The sequence below is a fragment of the Pseudophryne corroboree genome, chromosome 2 (genome assembly GCF_028390025.1).
Source record: "Pseudophryne corroboree isolate aPseCor3 chromosome 2, aPseCor3.hap2, whole genome shotgun sequence".
In the NCBI taxonomy this organism is placed as follows: domain Eukaryota; kingdom Metazoa; phylum Chordata; class Amphibia; order Anura; family Myobatrachidae; genus Pseudophryne; species Pseudophryne corroboree.
Genome location: NC_086445.1, coordinates 768,724,892 through 768,740,846, shown reverse-complemented (window position 1 = coordinate 768,740,846; position 15,955 = coordinate 768,724,892). Strand labels below are relative to the sequence as shown.

Below are 15,955 nucleotides of genomic sequence, written 5' to 3'. Positions count from 1 at the left end.
GCCTAGGGGTGGCACCTGCTGGGGTCAGAAAAACAGCTCTCCTTCCCCTGCATGAGAATTTTTGCTGATCATTTGATCTTTCTTTTTAATATAGCAGCACCAGCAGGAAAGAAGGCTGCCCAGCAATGGTGACAGCCAGGATCAGCAGTTGCTTTGATGGGGAAGGGAGGAAGGGGTTACGGCAGGGCTATAACTAGGTATGTGCAAGTGGTGCCTGGCACACAGCGCAGATGCACTGTGAGCACAGGACCACTGGCAACACCTACATACAAAAAAGATGTGAATTGCGCTCCCCAATTAAGGTATATGTCACCCAGAATAATGTCCGTGATATTCTGCAAGGAGTAATCCTGCGATCACTTTTCCGCTGTCAGGTATCTTCTCTTGTGTCCGTTTTTGATACCTCAAATGCAATTAGAAAAGAACGCCTTTCATAGCGTAAAACAATTTTTACATTTATTCTAAAACTTTAAAATTCATAAAATAACAATCAATGAATTATCCACCACCATACGGAATGATTGCGTACCAGAATGGGCCTATACAAGGCATATGTTTCGCATGAAAGGGTTAGTCCCGGGTATAACTCCTCCACGGTCCAGATGTTAAGCCCTTTAAGGTTCCACGCTGCATCAGTCTCCGCCTGTATCCACCAACGCGTTTCAACAATAAGTCTTTTTCAAGGTGTAATGGTGGTTATCAGGCCTTCTATATTTATACTACTATTGACCAATCACAGACAAGTGGGAGGTGTCATGTCAATTAACACATCACAAATCCTTAAAATCCCTTATTTTATATTCTTTCTCACATTGTATGACATTATAACTGTATGCAATTCTTTATACACCAAAAATCTCTCTGAATATGCATTCTTAAGGGATTTTATATGATTTTAATTTCGTATTACCGGAAGTAATATCTAATACTTCCGGTCCTTTTACTTTTTATTTCCCTATCTACATATCCTCTCATTACGGTTCCCCCTGTTTGCGCATCCCTCCTATTTTCCCGGACTTCCGCGTGCTTCGTTTTCTATGTGGAACGCATCTGCGTTCCACCCTCGACTTCCGGATGACGCGATCGCGTCATTTCCTTTTTGCTCTCTGTGGAACGCAGCTGCGTTCCACCCGGAGCTACCGCTTCACTTCCTAGTTCTCCGGCGTCATAGTGGAATAGTCACATGACTTGGTTCTCCGTTATTGTGAAAGTATATTCTTTTTGTAGATCCTCAACGCCATTGTGTGCTAAACATGAATCGAACACATTATTATTATTTCCTAGTATCCCTCAAAAGATTGCAATGTCAGGGAGATATCTTGACGTACTGGATACATTTCTGTACAGTGTACACAAAACAGTAACCTAAGTTTTATACATTTTCTTACACTAGACAATCCCATGGTTTTGGGAAACAACACATTAATATCCCCCATACTCATGAGTGTGAAACCAATGATTTAAACCATTTTACAAGCTTATTTTAAAAACCACTTAAGTTCGAATTCACTGTTTAACCCTCTCGGTTCGAGTGTTTGCATATCATAAATTAATTTCATCTCTGCTTTTGCCAGAGCTGCTTCCGTTCCCTTTACTCTCCAATTTCCTTCAATTTTTTTAATGCCTACCCCACTCTGCCACACTGTGGGGTCCACATTTCCCCACTGTCACTGCTCAGCTGCATTCCCGGCTACCTCTTCTTGCATAGGTAGCCGGGCATCACTGCAGCTCCCCCTCCAATCTCCCCCCCATGTGCTTGGAGTGATGACGTCTCTCCCAGCCCGCCCCCAGCCAACCAACAGTGCCCTGCGCTGCGAAGAGCAGGATAGAGGAGAGCGGGAAGGAGGAAAAGAGAGGCCTGCCGTCTGGCCACAGGTAAGTATAATACTTTCTCTCTCTCTCTATGGGGGGAATTCAAATGTTTGAAAAGTCGGTTGGGTGTCTGTTTTTTCCTGTCTATTAGATAGGAATAAACAGACACCCAACTGACTTTTCAAACAATTGAATATCCCCCTATGACTCAGCCTGCATATTGTGTGAAAAAGGGAGACTCTGCCTGCCTGATGTGTAAAAAGGGGGACTCTGCCTGCTGTAATGTGTAAAGTAAAGGGGGACTCTGCCTGCCTAATGTGTAAAATAAAGAAGGGGGACTCTTCCAGCTTAATGTATAAAAGGGACTCTGCCTGCCGTAATGTGTAAAAAAGCGGGACTCTGCCTGCCTAATCTATAAAAAGGGGACTCTGCCTGCTGTAATGTATAAAAGGGAGCTCTGCCTGCTGTAATGTGTAAAAGGGGGCTTTGCCTGGCGTAATGTATAAAAAGGGGACTCTGCCTGCCGTACTGTGTAAAAGGGGACTTTACCTGCCGTACTGCGTAAAAGGGGACTCTGCCTGGCATAATGTGTGATAGGGGCTCTACCTGGAGTAATATGTAAAATGGGGCTCTATTTGGCATAATGTGTGACAGGGGCTCTACCTGGCATATTGTGCAAAAGGGGCTGTACCTGGTGTAATGTGTAAGTGGCACTACTGTGTGGTGTAATTTGAATAATGGAGACTTCTGTACAGCGTAATATGAATTGGTATTATTTTGTGTCCACGCCCTTCCCCATGAAGCCACAACCTTTTTGGTGCTCGCCTACGGTGCGCACTGGCCCTTTCTTTGTAAATGGGGTGTGGCACTGATGCGGTTTCTTGCACACAGCGCTAAAATGTCTAGTTACGGCACTGGGTCATTGTATGGTGGTTGGAAGGTAAGGGCTACATTCTGCTGAGGGAGGCTTCAGTTTCACGGAGGCTTCCTGAATGGTGTGCAGCCAGGGACGGCTGTGTTTATACAGAGCCACCTATCAGAGCATCCTGCTGGCCCTGGCCCATGTATCAGTGCAGCTATATAACCTGACTTTCACTGTTGCTGTGCAGCTGACATTCCTTACTGAATGTGATGGAGGAGGCTGATGGCTGTCTGTCAGAGATAGCTGTGAAACAGCACAGTGACCTGTCCTTTTATCAAGCATTTGTGGTTTTAACATTTAGCAGTGTTGTGTTGGTTATTTATACTGTACAGTCTTAAAAAATTGCTGAGTTAAGACTTATTACCTAATAATGAAAATTTTAAAATAGGTAAGGGGGGTGAGGGCAGCCAATAATGTTTTGCAGAGGGGTGACCTGAACCTTAAATCTTTGGCGTGCCTGCACTAACAATTCCAGGGATGATTCTTTGCTCTACTCCATTACTGGGTGCCTGCAACTCACATGCTGTTACATTCACCCCTGTGACATAAATGAGAATCAGATTGCAACTATTTATATTTGTTGCTCTTATATATGACAGTATATATGATGTGTATATACAAATGTATCTATTAGAGATGAGCGGGTTCGGTTCCTCGGAATCCGAACCCGCCCGAACTTCATTTTTTTTTACACGGGGCCGAGCGACTCGGATCTTCCCGCCTTGCTCGGTTAACCCGAGCGCGCCCGAACGTCATCATTCCGCTGTCGGATTCTCGCGAGGCTCGGATTCTATCGCGAGACTCGGATTCTATATAAGGAGCCACGCGTCGCCGCCATTTTCACACGTGCATTGAGATTCATAGGGAGAGGACGTGGCTGGCGTCCTCTCCGTTTATAGAGAAGAGAGTGAGACTAGAGTAGAGAGAGACACAGTAGTAATTTTGGGGAGCATTAGGAGGCGTACTACTACTTGCTGAAGTGATAGATAGATAGTGTGACTGTATAATGTATATCTGACTTGTGAGGGAGACACTGACAGTGGGGAGCAGTTAGAGTCTGAGAGCAGGACTCAGGAGTACATATAACGTACAGTGCACACTTTTGCTGCCAGAGTGCCACACTGCCATTGTGACCACACTGACCACCAGTATAATATATATTGTGATTGTCTGCTTAGGAGTACTACTTGCAAGTTGCTGATAGTGTGACCAGTGACCTGACCACCAGTTTAATAATCACCACCAGTTTAATATATATAATATATATATATATATATATATATATATATAATTGTATATAATATATATATAATATTGTATACCACCTACCCGTTTTTTTTTTCTTTCTTCTTCTTTATACATACTACTATAGTAGCTTACTGTAGCAGTCTGCGGTGCTGCTGAGCTGACAGTGTCCAGCAGGTCCGTCATAAGTCATTACATAATAAATATATATACCTGTCCGGCTGCAGTACTAGTGATATTATATATATATATATTGATTTCATCTCATTATCATCCAGTCTATATTAGCAGCAGACACAGTACGGTAGTCCACGGCTGTAGCTACCTCTGTGTCGGCAGTCGCTCGTCCATCCATAATTGTATACCACCTACCCGTGGTTTTTTTTTTTTTCTTTCTTCTTTATACATACTACTATAGTAGCTTACTGTAGCAGTCTGCGGTGCTGCTGAGCTGACAGTGTCCAGCAGGTCCGTCATCAGTCATTACATAAATATATCTACCAGTCCGGCTGCAGTACTAGTGTGATATTATATATATATATATATTGATTTCATCTCATTATTATCCAGTCTATATTAGCAGCAGACACAGTGCGGTAGTCCACGGCTGTAGCTACCTCTGTGTCGGCAGTCGCTCGTCCATCCATAATTGTATACCACCTACCCGTGGTTTTTTTTTTCCTTTCTTCTTTATACATACTACTATAGTAGCTTACTGTAGCAGTCTGCGGTGCTGCTGAGCTGACAGTGTCCAGCAGGTCCGTCATCAGTCATTACATAATAAATATATCTACCTGTCCGGCTGCAGTACTAGTGTGATATTATATATATATATATTGATTTCATCTCATTATCATCCAGTCTATATTAGCAGCAGACACAGTACGGTAGTCCACGGCTGTAGCTACCTCTGTGTCGGCAGTCGCTCGTCCATCCATAATTGTATACCACCTACCCGTGGTTTTTTTTTCTTTCTTCTTTATACATACTACTATAGTAGCTTACTGTAGCAGTCTGCGGTGCTGCTGAGCTGACAGTGTCCAGCAGGTCCGTCATCAGTCATTACATAATAAATATATATACCTGTCCGGCTGCAGTACTAGTGATATTATATATATATATATTGATTTCATCTCATTATCATCCAGTCTATATTAGCAGCAGACACAGTACGGTAGTCCACGGCTGTAGCTACCTCTGTGTCGGCAGTCGCTCGTCCATCCATAAGTATACTAGTATCCATCCATCTCCATTGTTTACCTGAGGTGCCTTTTAGTTGTGCCTATTAAAATATGGAGAACAAAAATGTTGAGGTTCCAAAATTAGGGAAAGATCAAGATCCACTTCCACCTCGTGCTGAAGCTGCTGCCACTAGTCATGGCCGAGACGATGAAATGCCAGCAACGTCGTCTGCCAAGGCCGATGCCCAATGTCATAGTACAGAGCATGTAAAATCCAAAACACCAAATATCAGTAAAAAAAGGACTCCAAAATCTAAAATAAAATTGTCGGAGGAGAAGCGTAAACTTGCCAATATGCCATTTACCACACGGAGTGGCAAGGAACGGCTGAGGCCCTGGCCTATGTTCATGGCTAGTGGTTCAGCTTCACATGAGGATGGAAGCACTCAGCCTCTCGCTAGAAAAATGAAAAGACTCAAGCTGGCAAAAGCACCGCAAAGAACTGTGCGTTCTTCGAAATCCCAAATCCACAAGGAGAGTCCAATTGTGTCGGTTGCGATGCCTGACCTTCCCAACACTGGACGTGAAGAGCATGCGCCTTCCACCATTTGCACGCCCCCTGCAAGTGCTGGAAGGAGCACCCGCAGTCCTGTTCCTGATAGTCAGATTGAAGATGTCAGTGTTGAAGTACACCAGGATGAGGAGGATATGGGTGTTGCTGGCGCTGGGGAGGAAATTGACAAGGAGGATTCTGATGGTGAGGTGGTTTATTTAAGTCAGGCACCCGGGGAGATACCTGTTGTCCGTGGGAGGAATATGGCCGTTGACATGCCTGGTGAAAATACCAAAAAATCAGCTCTTCGGTGTGGAAGTATTTCAACAGAAATGCGGACAACATTTGTCAAGCCGTGTGTTGCCTTTGTCAAGCTGTAATAAGTAGGGGTAAGGACGTTAACCACCTCGGAACATCCTCCCTTATACGTCACCTGCAGCGCATTCATAATAAGTCAGTGACAAGTTCAAAAACTTTGGGCGACAGCGGAAGCAGTCCACTGACCAGTAAATCCCTTCCTCTTGTAACCAAGCTCACGCAAACCACCCCACCAACTCCCTCAGTGTCAATTTCCTCCTTCCCCAGGAATGCCAATAGTCCTGCAGGCCATGTCACTGGCAATTCTGACGATTCCTCTCCTGCCTGGGATTCCTCCGATGCATCCTTGCGTGTAACGCCTACTGCTGCTGGCGCTGCTGTTGTTGCTGCTGGGAGTCGATGGTTATCCCAGAGGGGAAATCGTAAGACCACTTTTACTACTTCCACCAAGCAATTGACTGTCCAACAGTCCTTTGCGAGGAAGATGAAATATCACAGCAGTCATCCTGCTGCAAAGCGGATAACTGAGGCCTTGGCATCCTGGGTGGTGAGAAACGTGGTTCCGGTATCCATCATTACTGCAGAGCCAACTAGAGACTTGTTGGAGGTACTGTGTCCCCGGTACCAAATACCATCTAGGTTCCATTTCTCTAGGCAGGCGATACCGAAAATGTACACAGACCTCAGAAAAAGAGTCACCAGTGTCCTAAAAAATGCAGCTGTACCCAATGTCCACTTAACCTCGGACATGTGGACAAGTGGAGCAGGGCAGGGTCAGGACTATATGACTGTGACAGCCCACTGGGTAGATGTATGGACTCCCGCCGCAAGAACAGCAGCGGCGGCACCAGTAGCAGCATCTTGCAAACGCCAACTCTTTCCTAGGCAGGCTACGCTTTGTATCACCAGTTTCCAGAATACGCACACAGCTGAAAACCTCTTACGGCAACTGAGGAAGATCATCGCGGAATGGCTTACCCCAATTGGACTCTCCTGTGGATTTGTGGCATCGGACAACGCCAGCAATATTGTGTGTGCATTAAATCTGGGCAAATTCCAGCACGTCCCATGTTTTGCACATACCTTGAATTTGGTGGTGCAGAATTTTTTTAAAAACGACAGGGGCGTGCAAGAGATGCTGTCGGTGGCCAGAAGAATTGCGGGACACTTTCGGCGTACAGGCACCACGTACAGAAGACTGGAGCAACACCAAAAACGCCTGAACCTGCCCTGCCATCATCTGAAGCAAGAAGTGGTAACGAGGTGGAATTCAACCCTATATATGCTTCAGAGGTTGGAGGAGCAGCAAAAGGCCATTCAAGCCTATACAATTCAGCACGATATAGGAGGTGGAATGCACCTGTCTCAAGCGCAGTGGAGAATGATTTCAACGTTGTGCAAGGTTCTGCTGCCCTTTGAACTTGCCACACGTGAAGTCAGTTCAGACACTGCCAGCCTGAGTCAGGTCATTCCCCTCATCAGGCTTTTGCAGAAGAAGCTGGAGACATTGAAGGAGGAGCTAACACGGAGCGATTCCGCTAGGCATGTGGGACTTGTGGATGGAGCCCTTAATTCGCTTAACAAGGATTCACGGGTGGTCAATCTGTTGAAATCAGAGCACTACATTTTGGCCACCGTGCTCGATCCTAGATTTAAAACCTACCTTGGATCTCTCTTTCCGGCAGACACAAGTCTGCTGGGGTTCAAAGACCTGCTGGTGAGAAAATTGTCAAGTCAAGCGGAACGCGACCTGTCAACATCTCCTCCTTCACATTCTCCCGCAACTGGGGGTGCGAGGAAAAGGCTCAGAATTCCGAGCCCACCCGCTGGCGGTGATGCAGGGCAGTCTGGAGCGACTGCTGATGCTGACATCTGGTCCGAACTGAAGGACCTGTCAACGATTACGGACATGTCGTCTACTGTCACTGCATATGATTCTCTCCCCATTGAAAGAATGGTGGAGGATTATATGAGTGACCGCATCCAAGTAGGCACGTCACACAGTCCGTACTTATACTGGCAGGAAAAAGAGGCAATTTGGAGGCCCTTGCACAAACTGGCTTTATTCTACCTAAGTTGCCCTCCCACAAGTGTGTACTCCGAAAGAGTGTTTAGTGCCGCCGCTCACCTTGTCAGCAATCGGCGTACGAGGTTACTTCCAGAAAATGTGGAGAAGATGATGTTCATTAAAATGAATTATAATCAATTCCTCCGTGGAGACATTGACCAGCAGCAATTGCCTCCACAAAGTACACAGGGAGCTGAGATGGTGGATTCCAGTGAGGACGAATTGATAATCTGTGAGGAGGGGGATGTACACGGTGATATATCGGAGGATGATGATGAGGTGGACATCTTGCCTCTGTAGAGCCAGTTTGTGCAAGGAGAGATTAATTGCTTCTTTTTTGGTGGGGGTCCAAACCAACCCGTCATTTCAGTCACAGTCGTGTGGCAGACCCTGTCACTGAAATGATGGGTTGGTTAAAGTGTGCATGTCCTGTTTATACAACATAAGGGTGGGTGGGAGGGCCCAAGGACAATTCCATCTTGCACCTCTTTTTTCTTTAATTTTTCTTTGCGTCATGTGCTGTTTGGGGAGTGTTTTTTGGAAGGGCCATCCTGCGTGACACTGCAGTGCCACTCCTAGATGGGCCAGGTGTTTGTGTCGGCCACTAGGGTCGCTGATCTTACTCACACAGCTACCTCATTGCGCCTCTTTTTTTCTTTGCGTCATGTGCTGTTTGGGGAGTGTTTTTTGGAAGGGCCATCCTGCGTGACACTGCAGTGCCACTCCTAGATGGGCCCGGTGTTTGTGTCGGCCACTAGGGTCGCTTATCTTACTCACACAGCTATCTCATTGCGCCTCTTTTTTTCTTTGCGTCATGTGCTGTTTGGGGAGTGTTTTTTGGAAGGGCCATCCTGCGTGACACTGCAGTGCCACTCCTAGATGGGCCCGGTGTTTGTGTCGGCCACTAGGGTCGCTTAGCTTAGTCATCCAGCGACCTCGGTGCAAATTTTAGGACTAAAAATAATATTGTGAGGTGTGAGGTATTCAGAATAGACTGAAAATGAGTGGAAATTATGGTTTTTGAGGTTAATAATACTTTGGGATCAAAATGACCCCCAAATTCTATGATTTAAGCTGTTTTTTAGTTTTTTTTGAAAAAAACACCCGAATCCAAAACACACCCGAATCCGACAAAAAAAATTCGGTGAGGTTTTGCCAAAACGCGGTGGAACCCAAAACACGGCCGCGGAACCGAACCCAAAACCAAAACACAAAACCCGAAAAATTTCAAGTGCACATCTCTAGTATCTATCTAGTACAACTGACCTGACCTTATTAGTTGTAAATAAGCATCTGCCAAACCTAGACAGAACTCTGACAGTGGACATTTTTACATAAATACGCAGCTGGTGCAAATGCAGTAACTCATGACAGCAGATAAACAACTATCATATATTAAGTCAAGCAAAGACCGTTCAGCTTGGTCAGTCCTGTCCATCTAGCTGTATATGGTGGTCCACTTATATGGGAAATTGGCTATAGAAGGTTTGTCCAGGACAGGAAGTTGCATGGTATTGTGTGATAACAAATAACGCTGATCATGTTCAGATTCCTGTATAGGTGAGGAAACAAAGCTTTAAACTTAGAAATAAATGAAGGAAGGCACTGAATGAACTCTACTACCAGGTAAGAGAAAGAGAAGGGTGTGTTACACACAAAGGATTATGCAACCCTACATATACAGGAGGCATTTCTTACCAGTTCTGGCCCTGCAAGAATTTGATTTGTTACAGTTGGTTATAGTACTTTTCTGCTCTAGTAGTTTCTCCAGCAGTGGCTGTGAAACTGATAAAACATCGAGTTAGACATAAAAAAATAAAATGTACAAATATAATGTAATAAAACATTTAAATTAAAAGACAAGAGCACTACTTTCTGCTTTAGTTACTTTGGTTTTGCATAACTCCGCTACACAGGTTGGCAGGTGCCATTTGCTGAGTTGGTACTTCCAGGTAATATCATCTGTACTGGTGCATTGTACGAGAGGTTGGTGTTGCCTTTTAAATATTGCAGCTTTATATTTTTTCCCAAGTCAGACCGGTTACTGGAAATTGCACTTTTAGTTACATACAATCTTAAGCGAATATGTGTCTAGCTCTTCCAATAATGCCACTGACATTAGAATTTGTGCAAATTGAATTTGTAGCAAATCTTGTGGATCAGCAATGAAACTTTAAGAAAATGTTTTCATGTACTGTAATTCCATTTTATATTGTATTCATGTGATGCAAACTTCATAGGTGGAAAAGCCATGGCTGGCTGGGAAGGTGGTATTCGTGTCCCAGGGATATTCAGGTGGCCTGATGTGATTCCTTCTGGCACAGAAACTGATGAACCCACAAGTCTTATGGATATCTTCCCAACTGTGGTCCATTTAGCTGGTGGAGAATTGCCGACAGACAGGTGCATTCATTCTAGTCTTAAAACAGAATAATAGTTGTTTACTTATTATTTAATCAAAGTAAAGTATCTACATTTCAGTAGCCATGTAAAGTAACATGTGATAAATGCTCATAGTCTGATGCAATGATCGGTGACTTATTTATGTAGTTGTTTACAAGACATTCACTCCAAAAAGACAGTTGTATCCAAGGAATGACATATTTGCTTATGTGAACATTATCATTTCCTGCATTTAAGATAATGAACTCCTGCAAAACTTCCTTCTCTTCCATCAAGATCCACTTCATTGGCTTCTTCGACCATGTCCACCTCTGTGTTACTATGATTAACCATCCCACTATTGTCATTTCCCAACTACTTGATTTCGGAACTTCCTCTTCCTTAACCTTATTTTGAGAGACTTTAAGATCCTGATTGAAAATTTCTGAATCTTCCTCCAAACTTCTCTGACTCTCATCCTTACTCTCACAATGGACCTTCTCATCCTCTAGTGCAATGGCCACTACCTTATTTTGACTTCAATAACTCCCTTTTCCCTCTATCTGACCACCAGCTTCTCTCCTTTATCAACTCCCAACCATCCCCCCCTTCCCTGTATCTTAAGTTCTCCATCACTAAACACAGTTTAGATACCCTTGATCTTACCATCTTCTCATGCTTCCTTCTTTCTCCCACCACCAATCTTTACTGCCATAACAGATGACCACACCATTACCTTTGCCAGGAAATCCACTGTCTCAGCTGCCACACTTGTTTTTTTAGGGTCCATGCAACGCCTGTGGCATTTAAAATGGACCCGATAGCTACAAAAAGCTCTTGCATAGACGAAAACCTCTCACATCCTAACTTTCCTCCTATTGAAATGTATTCTCTCACGCTATAGTTCTGCCCTATCTCTCTGTAAATGATACCACTATAAATCTCCCAATCTTCCAACTCCTGTCACCTTTTCAACACCTTCAAATGGCTGCCTTCTCAGCCTCCAATATCTCTTCATCTCCTAACAGGCTCCTTTCAGAACACATATCTCATACATTCATCTAGGCTACTCATCTTGTTTCCCTTCCCCTTTATCACTGGCAATTACATTAAATTATTTCCCTGTCTTCTTGACACTTATACCCTTTGCTTCCTCTCTCTAGACATTGCAACCTATAACTTTCCTCTGGTACTTTTTCTTCATCTTTTAAGTTTGCTGTGGGCTCCCTTTTGCTCAAAAATCCTCCTTTGACCTCACTTCTGCCTCTTAACACCCATACTCCCCTTCTCTTCCAAGCATCTTTGGCATGTTGACAAAAACTGCCTAACCCTCTTTCCTCATCTTACTTCCTCCACATCCACTGCAGTTTGATATATATGTTCCATCAACTCCATGAAACCAGGTTCATCAAAGTCACAAATAATGTCCTCATTGCCAAATTCAAGTGTAATTTCTCCTGATTTCTACATCTTGGCCTCACTTGACCCTGACACCAATGACCACTGCCAACTCTTCCAAAGCCTCCGCTTCTTTGCATACTATGATACTGCTCTCTCCTGGTTTAGTTACTACCTCTTCAACCAATTTTTCCCTTCAATCATCCTCGCCTACAAAGTTCTCATCCCCCCTACCACTTTCATCTCCATGCTCATCTCTATCCATGTTCTTACGGCCCACCCCAGACTACCACTTCCTCTAGTCACTAATCACCTCACCCACCAAAGATTTTTCCATGCTACTCCCTACTTTGGAACATACTTCCGTGTCCAAATATACTCTTCAAATGAGTCTTAAAAACTCATCAATGCCTAATTACCCTTCTCCTGAGTCTGCCTCCTGCTAACTCCTCTCTGAGTGTCAACCTCTTTTTATCTTCCCCCTCTGTATTGTAAACTTCGACAGTCAGGGCCCGCTTTCTTGTGAATTCCTGCCTGCATTATCCTCACTCCTTGGCTTGTACCTTCTCCCCAGTTATAAAGTCGTTTCTTGCACTGATGCTCCTAGGCACAGACTTGCTTTGCACAGTTACCCTCGCCGTCCTATCCCTCCTTTGTTATACCCATGTACTACATTATTCTTAAATTTAAACTTGTGTAATCTATTATTGTTACACTCCACACTGTACTATGTAAATTATGAATATTTGCTCCTGATGCTATTTTGTAATTTTATAGTTTGAGCATTGTTTGTTTATTATGTAAACTAGTAAATTAGTAGTTTGTTCAAACACCAATTTACGGCACTGTAGAGACCCTGTGGTGCCTTTAAAATAAAAGATAATGATCTAAAGGCACTACAGTATATAGTGGGAATAGTTATGATGGAGCACTACCCTTTGTGGGCAGCATATTGTGGTTATGGGGTTGCTTTTAAGCTGCATGCTGCAGCAACTCCTTTAGCGTCTTTTGGCATAGTAGCATCTGCAACTTTTTGCTAAAGACCTTCCCTTGGTGTACAAGCATGTGTCTGTGTGTGCAAGGTTTGGGATGTCCACTTTGTGCATCTTTAGATGCAGCAATCTTGCTTGGCTTTTTTTTAGACGTCACCTTGGGACACATATTTGAAACCAGCACCCACCCCATTCTAAGTGCAGATTCAGAGCATGGCCTCCAATGTAAGCAATTAAGCATCTGAGTTCTCAAACAGTTATGTGACACATTTACGTCACTCCCATAACTTGTCCATAAGATCGAACCTTTCTGCGTGTCTGAGTAGCCACCTTCTGGTCACTCACCAGGAACACACATCATATTTCCAATACATTACGAGATTGTGCGCCTCAATCGCTATCACACCATGTGACAGATGTGTTGTGTGACTTTTTAGCAACTCACATCCATGTGCAGTTGAAATCCGCATTGTGTCCCACTCAGAATAAGGCACAATGTTTTCCAATTGCCATTATTTTGCAATAACATTCTTTTTTTTTTTTTACAGTTTTTTTATTGAAGCAATATACTGTATGTGATACATACAATTACATTCAGATTTGACATAACAAATGTCATAAAGATAAATAAAGTTGCATGTAGAATACAATCGAGTCATTCATTTAAAGACACTATCGCAGTAGTACGATAATACCAATCAGAGAATTAACTTAGCATGGAAATCTCAGGATTCATCAATCTAAATTCCATCATATTGTAGACTCGAACGTGCATAAATCAGAATGACAAATGGAAAGGAAAATTTTTAAATTAACATAAAAACAAAACAGAAACAAAAATAGTGTCTGTACCGGCTCCTTACCACCCCCGCTACCGTCCCCAGGGCTCCATGATAACAAATCAAAACTACAGCACAATTGGAGGATCCCCTGCAATCATTCTAGTCATATACCATTCCGTATTAGACAAAGAGTTATGAATCTGTAATCTGACAGCCACAGATAGGGTTACCATATAACTTTCCCATACCTCAAAAAATCTTTGTATTTTACTATCTTTCTCTATCAAAACTCCTATCCACTCCATTCAGAATAAATAAAAGAATTTGGCTTTGAATAATGACAGGGGAGGCGGTTACCGAGCGATCCACACTTGTAGAATAGCCTTTCTGGCTGCTCTACTGACTGCAAATAGCAACTTTTTACTACCTTTGGAAGGATGTTGTTCAGTTGGAAAAATACAGAAAAGCCCCCATTCCGGAGATAACCCCAAATGATTCACTAAATTGTCCACCGAGTAGTTCCTTATCTCAATCCAGAAATTCCTGTTTATAGGGCAGGCCCATAGACAGTGATAAAGATCTGCTTGGGAGGTACCACATTTCCATCAGGTATGCGTGTCTGCGAGTCCTATCAAATATCTTCTATGAGGTGACAAATACGTCCTATGCAGAATATTCAAAGACATTTCTTTTGTATCTAGAAGGAAATAATTGACTCACCTTCATATGGGCAGCTAGTAAATCCTCTATTTCTACCTCAGGGAGGAAAGTCTTCCAAGCCATTAAACCTCCTTATCCTGTAGAGTAGTCTAGAACATTTGTAAAATGACCCTACGCAATAGAAATTGCCTTCCGAACCCTAGGAGCTTGCTGCAGCATCTCATCTACCAGATTGACCCAATCTGATGGGGAGAAATACCGGATAGTGGAGGCAACATAGTGTTGGGCTAAAAGAAAGGCCACAGGATAGGCCAACAAAGCTGGATACTTACTGGTGGCCTCCTGGAATGTGAGCGGCCTCCTCCCCTGTATATCCACCAAATGGCTAATATTAGAAACACCCCCCCAAATGCCAAATAGTATATGGGTGATGTGATCTTCCCTCCTGGAAATCCGGATTGGCTCTAAAAGGAAGGAGTAAGGATTTATGGGTGTTCACATTGTGTTTATGTCGCTATCCACCCATAACTTTTTAATATTCCACAATAAAGGATTCCCTTTCAACTCCTCAGGTACCTCTTGAGTATGCAGGTATAAAAAAGTAACCATATCTCCCCCTTGTAGAATTTCCCTGTCTAAATCTGTATTCATTAAATTTTTTTCATTGTGCAATAAGTCATGTAGATAACGCAATTGGGAGTACGAAAGGACATTTGGAAAGTTGATTCCCCCCATTCCAAGAAGCCTGCGGTAGTTTAATTAAGCCTTGCCAAATAAATTTTTCGAAAGATAAAATTAAGACGCTGGATATCTTTTGGAAAAAGAATACAGTATGTGGCATGGCTTGACTAAGATACATCAGGTGAGGAAATGGTATCATTTTTATCAAGCTTGCCCTCCCAATATACGATAAAGGCAAAGATTTCCAGGTTTTAAGTTCTGCCTCAATTTTTTTTAATAACTGCAGTAAAATTAAGGGTATATAGGGCCTAATGCAGCAAATTTGTTAGCAGTTGGGCAAAACCATGTGCACTGCAGGAGGGGCAGATATAACGTGCAGAGAGAGTTAGATTTGGGTGGGGTGTGTTCAAACTGTACCCTGCACAGATACAATATAATATACATGGGTTTAGGAATTAAAACCGTATGAGCTGTTGTGAAATTATGAAATGGGGTATGATGTTGTAGAATATTATTAAATAATTCGAGAGTCGGTACTATGTGAGGCTGAAGAATGCAGGTGGAGTTTAGATATAGCCGAAACAAGTTCCTCTTCTGTAATAGCACCCACCAACATATCTGCTTGCGCCTGCGTTATGGGAGGTAAAGTTGTCTCAGGTAAAAGTATATCATGTATTTCTCCATTAAAAGGGAAGTCAGAATATAATTTCGAAAAACAGGATTCAAAATATTTCACAATTGAAGGGTAATTTGTAGAGATGAGCGGGTTCGGTTTTACTCAGATTTACTCAAAACGGCATCTTATTGGCTAACGGATGTCTCTTGTATTGGATTGCCAAAAAGATGCTGCTTCGAGAACCGAGTAAATCCGAGTAACACCGAGTAAAACCCGAACCCGCTCATCTCTAGTAATTTGTAAGGAGCTGTCCCGAGTCTTGATTTTTCAAAGCTGTTACAAATT

General features: G+C 43.2%; 1 protein-coding gene across 1 annotated transcript in view; it reads left to right on the top strand.

Annotated features, from left to right (window-relative positions):
• LOC135047954 (arylsulfatase D-like) overlaps window positions 1–15,955 on the top strand; it is a 140,424-nt gene that overhangs the window by 78,456 nt on the left and 46,013 nt on the right. Inside the window, exon 9 of the mRNA XM_063955488.1 lies at window positions 10,340–10,502. Within this exon, the coding sequence (XP_063811558.1) occupies window positions 10,340–10,502 (163 nt within the window). The remainder of the gene's footprint in view (window positions 1–10,339; window positions 10,503–15,955) is intronic.